A 10,288-nucleotide genomic window follows, 5' to 3' on the forward strand; every position below is an offset into this window, starting at 1 on the left:
AAAGTCCAAAGTCCCTTATAAAGTGAAGATTTTTGGCTGGATATTATTTCATGATAGACTACCGCCACGTTTTCAACTTGCTCGAAAAGGAATCATCATTAATCCTCTTGATAAAGTGTGCATTTTTTGTAATTAGTTCGGTGAAGAGATTGATCATCCTATGGTGCATTATCAAATGATTAGAAGAATTTGGCAACTGGTTTATAATTGAAATTGTAAATAATGATGATTGTCGTAGTTAATTTTTGAAGGTATGAGTTGTTTTGAAGCGAAGTGTTTCATGCTGCAGAGAAGGAATCACATGGTTAACTGCAGTTTGGAGTATTTAGAACTTTATAAATGATATTATTTTTAATAATGAGAGGGTGATGTTGAAGAAATATTTTTTAAAATTAAGCTGTTCTCATGGGGTGGCTCCAAATTAATTCCAAAAAATTGAATTATAGCTTATACGAGTTGTGCAAATACCCTCTGAATTCTTTTAACATGTTTGTCTGTACGCGACTATATGTGATTTTTTTATTTAGGTTAAAATATCCACTACTACGGAAAAGGGCTACGAAAGCGCTTTTTTGGGCTACTAAAGCGCTTTAAAGCGCTGCCAGAGCCAGCGCTGTCGTAGGTAACGAAAGCGCTTTTGAAAGCGCTCTGGTAGCCCCCCTATAAGAGCACTTTTTCCAGAAAAGCGCTCTGGTAGCCCCCCCTATAAGAGCGCTTTTACCAGAAAAGTGCTCTGGTAGCCCCCCTATAAGAGCGCTTTTTCCAGAAAAAGCGCTCTGGTAGCCCCCCCCCCCCTATCAGAGCGCTTTTTCTGGAAAAAGCGCTCTGGTAGCCCCCCCTATAAGAGCCCTTTTCCAAAAGCGCTTTCGTAGGTTGCGTTTTTTTTTTATGCTTTTTTTTAATCTTAGGCAGCGCTTTTAGTAATAAAGCGCTTTAGTAGGTGGCCCTTTAAGAGCGTTTTTTAAAGCGCTGTCGTTGCTAAATGAGGTATTTTAAAGTGCAACCTGTAATTTAAGCCTCCCAGTTCGACCTGTAATATTTTCGACCTGTAATATATTTTCAACCTGTAATATTTTCGACGATATATTTTCAACCATAGGTAGGACAATATATATACTAATATAATACCATTATAATATCCAAAATTATATATATACATCATTATAGTTCCTGTCAAACAAACTAAATCATGTAAAGTATGATATATATATACAGAAAGTTTCACATGTAACTAACTCATGTCAAACAAACTAAATCAGTAACATCAACAATATTATACTTCAAATATTGACAACAGTATGAACAAAGTTAGTAACCATCCTAGAATACTATAATATTATACTTCAAAAGTTTGATCGTTTCCCGGCCTGGTCCTGCAAAGTATGAACAGAACAACACAGTCAATTAAAGGCTCAACAACAACAAAAACAAACATGAACCAACATCCACCAAAGAAACTCAAACACAAAGTTATTATCAAAATAATGTATTCATAAAACTGTTCACACAATATTGTATTCATACCTACATGAATAGTTGCTGAATATAAAATTGACACAAATCCTCTTTGATTTCTTCCAACTTAAGTCTCGTGTAAGAAGCAACATAGAAGTCGTCAAAGTACTACAGAACAAAAACATAATATGAATGATTTAGTTAAATGTAATAAATTATAGGAAATTATCTTAAGTTATAAATTCATACCGTGATTGGAATCTCTAATTGATTCGCTTGAATGATTTCTTTCATAAACCTCAAAACATAGTATCCGCAATCTGAACTGTTTCGCTGTATCGGACACTACATAGAAAAACAAATAAGATTTATAGTTGTCTTGTTTTATCAAATAGCATAAATATTATAAGCAAAATTGTGAAAAATAATGTACCTGCACTTTGATCCAAGTAATGTTGTTTGATTTAGTCCGGGATACCTGTGCGTCTCGTTGACTTCGGAACACTTGTATTGATCTAACAAAAATATAAAAGCATATATTTAGATCAATCTCACAAATAATTAAATATATAAATATACACAAATATTTAGAACGATCCCACTTACGTATCAATCATTGTCTTCATAGCCGGATAATTGGTCCACTCACCATCTACCGAATTCAGAAAATATACCACTTCTCTTATAGGGTTGATAGCAAGCAACAACCAGTGTGCTCTATAAATTAAAACAATAGGTTATATGAAAATATATAAATTGAAAGAGACAACTGTTTAATGCTAACAAGCTTTAATCCTCATGAATCAACAAGTTACCACACCATTTTATAGCTCACAATTAATTCTCCAATTTGCTATCAATGCACATCAATCAATAGAAACAATCATTAAAATGAACAATTCAACAAGTAGAGTCAACATTGTTTCAAAAGTTTCAACAATTAGCACCACATATTATCAAGTGTTATCCATCAAATTCAACAATTAGTGCTGAACAACTCAAGTAAGCAAGAACCAAGTAAACTTCCAATATTATACTCTCTCTTTAATCCACCATTTCAACCAAATATCATGCTAACAATATCAAATAACACCACAAAAATTTCCAGCACTTAGACACTTGAATTAACACGGTTTCTATGCAAATATCATGTCCACCTAATAATCGATTTTTAGACAATACCATCACCAAATTTCCAGCATCCTTATTTCTTCATAATCCAAGTCATCCATACCAATTGAAATCCACAACATCATCAAAACAATCTTCAAAAATCCAGCATTACGTATGCATCATATCATCATTAAAGAAGCCACAAAATCATCATCAATTCAAATGAAATATCATCAACAAGTGGTAACAACACCAACATTATCCAATATCCAATTCTCAACATATAATCAACAAAATATTACCAATTTTCAGCATTGTTGCACCATTAAAAAAAGTCACCAAACCAACACTAAACCAAGTATAAACACCAACAATCATCAACAACATCAACACTACTCCTTATATTGATCATAATCAAGAACATAGCATTTCACTAATAATTCAACAAACACCCTATATGCAACTATTTGATTTACGAGCATTATGAGTAAGTTAACACAACAACTCACAAACTAATCTCATATTCAACAATTAAACTCATCAATTTCCATAAATCTCCATCGACCTACTAACATCACTTATGAATTATGCTCAAACTAATTCATTATCATCAAGAAACTAACACAACATCAAAGGTTTGAAGAATTACCGAAATATGATGATAGAGCTTGAATTGAAGAAGTAAACAACAATTGCCGGAAGCGTGAGAGGTTACTGGAATCGCGGTCACACGAGAGGAGACTATCGGCTGGATCGTGACGGAGAGAGCTGGAATCGAGCTGTGACTCGCACGCGGAGGAGGCCGAGAGAATAGTTTGTGAATCCCTAAACCCTATTTTCAAAACAAACACTATAATGCACAAAATATATACTAAACCCTGAAACTATCAACAACAAAATGAGAAATTAAAATGAATTTACCTCCTATAGGACGGACTGACTGAAGAGACGGAGGAGATAACGCAGAGACGGAGGATAGAACGTAGAGACGGAGGAGAGCGGCGGAGAGAACACAAAGACGGAGGAGAGCGGCGGAGAAAACACAGAGACGGAGGAGAGCGGCGGAGAGAACACAGAGACGGAGGAGAGCGGCGGAGAGAACGCAGAATATCGTGTGAAAACGAAAGAGAGAAAGTGAGAAACCGTAGTGGGTGAGAAACGCGTGTTTTTGTTTTTTAGAAATAAAGGCCACTAAAGCGCTTCTGAAAAGCGCTCTCATAGTCTGGTCTATACCAGCGCTTTTGACATAAAAGCGCACTCGTAGCCTGTTACCCACTCTACCAGAGCGCTTTTCAAAAACACTCTCATAACCTCCCTACCAGAGCGCTTTTTAAAAGCGCTCTCATAACCCCCCTACCAGAGTGCTTTTTTTGCATCATTTTCCCTTGTTTTTTAATTTTGTTTTTAACAAACCCTACGAGAGCGCTTTTGCTAAAAGCGCTTTTGTAGCTGCGCTGCTAAAACATAAATTTGGCGTAGTGATCCCTAATACTCTAATTAGAATATAAAGATGCTTATAAAAAAAGACTTATCCAAACAAAAAAAACCAATGTTTCGCAAAAGATTCCATAACACGACATCATTCTCTAAATTTTATTTTTTGTAAGCAAGTTTCATTAGAAAAGAACGAAAGTTCTAGGAACTCGGATACAAAGAGGCGAACAAAATCCAACAAAGAAAATTACACACCAAATAGAACCTAACTTAAGTAAAACAACGGGTTTTTTCTAAACTCGTAGAAGTTACAATTAGGATGTGTAATTTTCCCGATACCTGACCACCTCCAAATAAGAGATTTACAACTCCAAACTAGATCATGAGCGTTGCAAGAAGCATTGTTAAATATTATATCATTCCTACTCAACCATAAACTCCAAATGATGGCCAACCACACACAACCTTCCTTACCTCTCTTAACCTTCTTATGATGACAAAAGGAACTCCAAACCCAAAAACTTTCTTTAAAGTCCAAAAAGTGACCATATCCCATGCCTATCCACCCCGCCATCTCTTTCCAAACATCAATGGAATGCCGACACCTAAAAAAGGAATGAGAAGGAGATTCACTAACCTCATCACAAAAAACGCACTTTAGATTCGAAGAAGCAAGAAGGATGCCCTTTTTCAAGAGTGAATCTTTAGTTGGAATCTTGTTCTTGAAGCATCTCCATCCAAAAGCTTTAACTTGATTTGGCACATCCATCTTCCATAAATTTAAGAAGACAAAATTAAAACGATTAGGCGGACCACACGGAATAGAACAATTGCAAATCTCACGATAAAAAGAAGCTACGGTGAAGGAGCCTTCGACTTCCGGAAGCCACATGGGCAAATCCGGGGCTGTTGTATGCATTGATGCCGCTGGCAGCAGCTGTAACAGCCGGGACAACGCTGTTTCAGCCCCCAGAACAGCCGTATAGTTCACTCCAAAATCGCCCCAATGCCACTCATCGTTGATCCAACCACCCATTCCGGAAATGGACACTTCCTGCAAAATAGAAAGAGAAAACAAATCCGGAAAAACTTCTTTGATAATACCTTCTTCCATCCATTTAGCATGCCAAAAAGAAATAGCATTTCCATTCCCAACACGAAATTTAATATTTTTAGCAAAAAAATCTTTCGGTAAAAATTTCCCCATAGCGGTGATATCCGACCACCAGACGGATCTCCTACTCCAATTATTATTTAACTTAGACTCTCCTGCCTTCAATTTGACATCTTCATATCTCGCCTTTAAAATCCGGTACCACAAAGAATTAGAAGCTTCCAAAATTTTCCACTTCCACTTCATTAAAAGCGCGTAATTAAACTCTTCCAAACTCCTTATGCCAAGACCTCCTTTTTCAAAAGGAAGACAAACCTCTCTGCAACTAATCCAATGAATTTTTCTTTTCGCATCCCTTCCTCCCCACAAAAAATTACTTTGCATCCCTTCCTTATATTTTCCAAGAGAGGTTTCCACGAAGAAAGCCTTCTAGGATTAGTTCCTATAATGATACAGAGGAATTTGAACTCTTTCGCCTCCGTCCTACAAGAAAGAAATGAAGTAGCTACTCTCAAAAAGTGAGGATTAATATTGATACCAATAATCTTGCTTTTATGGAAATTAATTCCAAGACCCGACTCCGTTGAAAAAATCTTTAAAACACGAGAGAATATCTCTCTTCAAGAGAGACCAACAAGTCTCGAAGAAAAGAAGAGAAAAACCGTCCGGACCCGGACTCTTCGAACCTTCACAACTCTAAACCGCTTCTTTAATCTCCTCTTCCGAAAAAGGAACTTCAAGAGACAAACTTTCTTCCGAACTCAAAGTGTTAATTTCTATACCATCAAGAGATGGTCTACTCAAACAATCTTCCTTGAATTTGTTTTCGAAATGCTCTTTAACCGCCTCCTTAACATCCTTCATCGAAGAAACCACACCACTACTAGTATTGACCGAACTAATGCGATTCCTACTCTTCTTTCCTTCATAATCTGATGGAAAAATTTACTATTATTATCTCCATCGTTCTAAATTATTCGGTTTTAGTTTTTTATTAAATGAATTTTAATTTTTGAATTTATAAATTAAAATAATAGAATCCGTGGGCCATGATATTAAACTATAATGTAAAACAAATACTATCAACAAGATAATAATTATAGAGTTAAAAGGTAGTGCACTGACAGTGTAAAATAATTTTACACTGTCATTCAATAAAAAATTATAAATGTGCCATGTCATTAAGTTTTTTTTAAATAAAAAAATGGTTTAATTGGATACATGGGTGATCATTGGTTGACAGTGTAAAATGCATCACCCCTTTTCTCATAATTATAATTTCAAACTTTCATAACGTAAAAAAACTAAAAAACTTCCATCGATGAGATGATCATGACAATGGTCTAATGAAAAAACTAACAAATAAAAATCACCTAAAAACAATAAAAAAAATTAGTATTTTAAATTTGACATCACCTCCATTTGTAATCCCAATCACAATCAGTATCTTGAAACCCATTCACCAACAAAGTTCTACTCCCTGATTTCAACGGAACCTTCAAATCACAACGAACCCTAGGTTCCACTTTCCCTATCTTAAACAAACCCAATTTAAACCTCACATCAAGTAAAACCTTCACATCAATTCTATAAACTCCATCTTTCCTCTCCTTCTTGAATTCTGAAATCTGATCAGACCTCAAAGGAACCAATTGCTGGCCATTAAAAACAGGCTTCAAGAAGCTTGTACTCTTATGACGCTGAAAGAATGGCCCTAGGGTTTGAGAACTAAACCTAACACCTTGATAAAACGCATTCGTTTCGATGTTATCGTAGTAGATACCAAGCATTCTGTTAGGGTTTCGGATTGTGATGTTGAGGGAGAGATTATAGTTAAGTGTGTTGTTGTTTGTGAAACTGAATTGAGTAAGGGATGCATCTGTTACGCTGAATTTGAGAGGAGTAGGGTGTACGATGAGCCAGAAGAGGAAAATAAAGATTCCTAGGATTACGATTAGAGTGCAAATTAGGTTACAGATGCCATTGAAGAGGCAACAGCATAGACATCCGCAGCAGGCGCAGCATCCGAGGTCTTCGTCGAAGTCCATGAGTCCGGATACTATTTTCGTCCGAGAAGAAAAGTAGTATTTGATTAAGATTTTCAAGGAGTTAACAGTTATTTATAGCGTATTTTTGCAAATATTATGTAACCTAATGAGGAAGGTAAATATTTAATAGTAAGATCTTGTTTAGGAGAAATATTTGCGGCAACTAGAATTTCTTTTTAGAGAAGATATTTGGAATTTGTTTTAATAGCAAATCAAAAATTATATCTTAACTATCGATTGCCCTAGTTTCTTTTTCTTTTCAATTTTACCCCATAAAATTTTAGTACGTGGCATAAGCATTTTTTTATTTTAAAACCTGACAAAATCATAACCTACATTTAAGTGAATTTTAAAATATATAAAACACTCACATTTCTACTGTGAATTTTGTTTGACATGATATTTTTTGAGTTTATAATTCATTAGATCGTATGACGATAAAAGATATGTTTGGTAACTGTTTTTTCATCACAAATTTATATTTTATTTTTTTATGACTATTTCAATTAGCGTTGTAGTTTATTATTTTTTCTTTAATTTTTACCCTTATTATTTTAACTAAAACCCACTACTATCCTTTATAATTTATTTTTATTTAAAATAAAAATTATATATTAAATATCTTTTATGTCATTTTAATTTATCAACTAATTAAACTGTTAATTTTACTAAACACTTCAATTAGATTATCAGCTATAATCATCAGCCATAAGTTATAAGTTATCATAACCTATAAGTTATAACCTACATGGTAATGCAGTTTGATTACCCCTACTATTACGCTTTTAAATTAACATAACGAGAAAGAGAAAAGTGGAAAAAAATCTAAACAGATAGATGAACTTTTTTTATAAGCAAATTATATTAATAGGATGTATTATGGCTCCAACCCCAAATCCCTCTAAAAATAAAACAAAATCTTACAAACAAAACCCCAAAAAATTGCACCAATCCTCCTAACTAAAGTCACTGCATATATTAGAGAGTGTAATTAGGGATGGCAAAACTAGCTCGGCCCGTTGAACATGCTCTTTTTGCCTTCACTTTAGTACCGGGCAGGTTAAGGTTTTAGGTCTTTGCCCTTTAATGTGACCACCCCGCCCTGTTTTTCATGGAGGTTTTTGCGGACATAGAAATTAACATAAAATTTTACATTTTTAGGCTTAATAGGTGTAGTGCCTGCGGGCTTAACCCGTCCCGCCCTCACTTTTTAGCGGGGAGGGCCAAGGTTTAAGGCCTGCATCCTAAACTATGTCTGCCCCGCTCTGTTTTTTTGCGGACTTTTGCGGGGCGAGCCTTAACGGGGCGGACATTCCTGTTTTCCATCCCTAGGTGTAACATAGCATTCCCACGATCTCATCTTCAAGAAATTCGCTATTTGAACCAGGTGAGCCACACCATCATCAAACAAAACCTCGTTTTTATTTGACCAAATAAACCAGCAAACCCAAGCCCACACAAAATCATACAGCTTCCCCATCTTACTGTAAGTTTAAGATTGCATCTAAGAGGGGGAGAGTTAGGACTTTGAAAAGTGGTAGATACGGAAAAGTAAAGAACACGGAGATGTATCCTGGTTCCTTTCACAATCCGAGAGTACTCCAATCCCCTTTCAACACAAAAGAGATTTCACTAATGTTAGATATCTGTACAAGCCTAAATCCAAGATTTCTGCTACAATCTTCTAACAAAACAACCAAGAACAATCCTCTTGGAATAATCAAGTTGAAATGAGAACAATCCTCTCACTTTCAACTTCTTGCTTCCAACAATATTGAACAACAAGGAATACAAAACCAGGTATTCTTAATTCCAACAATTCTGGAAAATAAGATATGAATACAACAAGATTTTTGAGAATATGAAATTTGTAGAATAATTATCACTTTGAGTGATGTATTAATATAATTGATCTTCTCTTCCAAACAAACAATTTATAACGATAGAATATAGTGTTCAAGTGTTTGTAAATATTATATGAATTTTTTCTGAATTGATATGGAAATACATGCAGAAAATATTTTGTGAAAGTTGAAGAACACAAACACTTGTTTTGAAAGTAGAATGAAAAAATGATGTTAAATTGCTATTGAAGAGGTGATTTGTAATTTGAAATTTCGTGTATTTATATGAGCATAACACCTCTATAAAACATGGTAAAGTCATGAAAAAATAATATGAATAAATGTCAAATTAAAATGAAAAGGTTTCATGAAGACTTCAGGAAAAGGTGTTAAAAAGTTGTGTTTTTTTTTCAAAATCATACAGGACTTGTTAAGTCGGTTTTAACGGTTACCTGACTTAATAGGTTCGCAGCAATTTTGAATTTCAATTAATTATTTAAATTTTAAACAGCATCAGATTTTGTTAAGTCAGTTAACTAGACCTGACTTAAAAAGTGCTGACAGTTTTTTTATTAAAAAATTATTTTGTTTTATTATTATGCATTTGAATCAAGGATTTTTATGCATGGTAATTTGTCTAATTATTTGAACCAACATAATGCAACATCTATTGATTTTTCCTAGTCAATAGATTGTATTTGAAAGTGATTTGACATGATTCAAACATGAAGAAAAAAATTACATTTGAAAGTAATTTAACATGGTTCAAACATAAAAAAAAATATATATTTGAAAGTGATTTTGAACACAAATGACCAATGCATGCAAGTGATTTTTTGGAGAATAATTGAGCACTAACTTTATCAATATAAATGCATGTTTGTACATTTATCAATCAAGATCCATGCAAAGTCTTCAAAGTAAAAGTCTTGAATTATTTGATGTTAACTTTCACACATGATTAGTTTTGAACACTTGAATTGATAAAATGTATTTGAAGCTTTTTTCATACTTTTTGACATGATTATTTATCTTGTACTTTGTCTTCATCAAAACACATTGTATGGAGAGTCTTGACTTCACATTCTCTCTCTTTTTGATGATGACAAACAATTGAAAGTTGAAATGCTTGAATCTTTTATGTGAATGAGAATCTCGTATGTGAATGCTCCTCATATCTTTGATAACTCCCCCTTGATCAAGGATCTCTCTTGATCCATATAGAATTTGCATCTTTCTTTTGGGCTGCAATAGTTAAAGACAAGGATACACATACACAT

The 10,288-nt window shown here is 34.2% G+C and overlaps 1 protein-coding gene across 1 annotated transcript; it reads right to left on the reverse strand.

The window, feature by feature from the left end:
- Window positions 1-5,812: 5,812 nt before the first annotated feature.
- Window positions 5,813-7,164, reverse strand: LOC131642984 (NDR1/HIN1-like protein 10). The gene is made up of 2 exons (XM_058913130.1): window positions 6,555-7,164; window positions 5,813-6,048 (listed from the first exon to the last, which is right to left on the reverse strand). Exons 1-2 carry the CDS (start codon window positions 7,162-7,164, stop codon window positions 5,813-5,815), a joined length of 846 nt encoding a protein of 281 aa, XP_058769113.1.
- Window positions 7,165-10,288: the final 3,124 nt, after the last annotated feature.

Source organism: Vicia villosa, unplaced genomic scaffold (assembly GCF_029867415.1).
Source record: "Vicia villosa cultivar HV-30 ecotype Madison, WI unplaced genomic scaffold, Vvil1.0 ctg.006327F_1_1, whole genome shotgun sequence".
Taxonomy (NCBI): domain Eukaryota; kingdom Viridiplantae; phylum Streptophyta; class Magnoliopsida; order Fabales; family Fabaceae; genus Vicia; species Vicia villosa.

Coding starts and splice junctions, on each gene's coding strand:
- LOC131642984 (XM_058913130.1), bottom strand. CDS start 7,164: ATGGACTTCGACGAAGACCTCGGATGCTGCGCCTGCTGCGGATGTCTA. Junction 6,049..6,554: donor TGGGTTTCAAGATACTGATT/GTGATTGGGATT, acceptor TTTTTCCATCAG/ATTATGAAGGAAAGAAGAGT.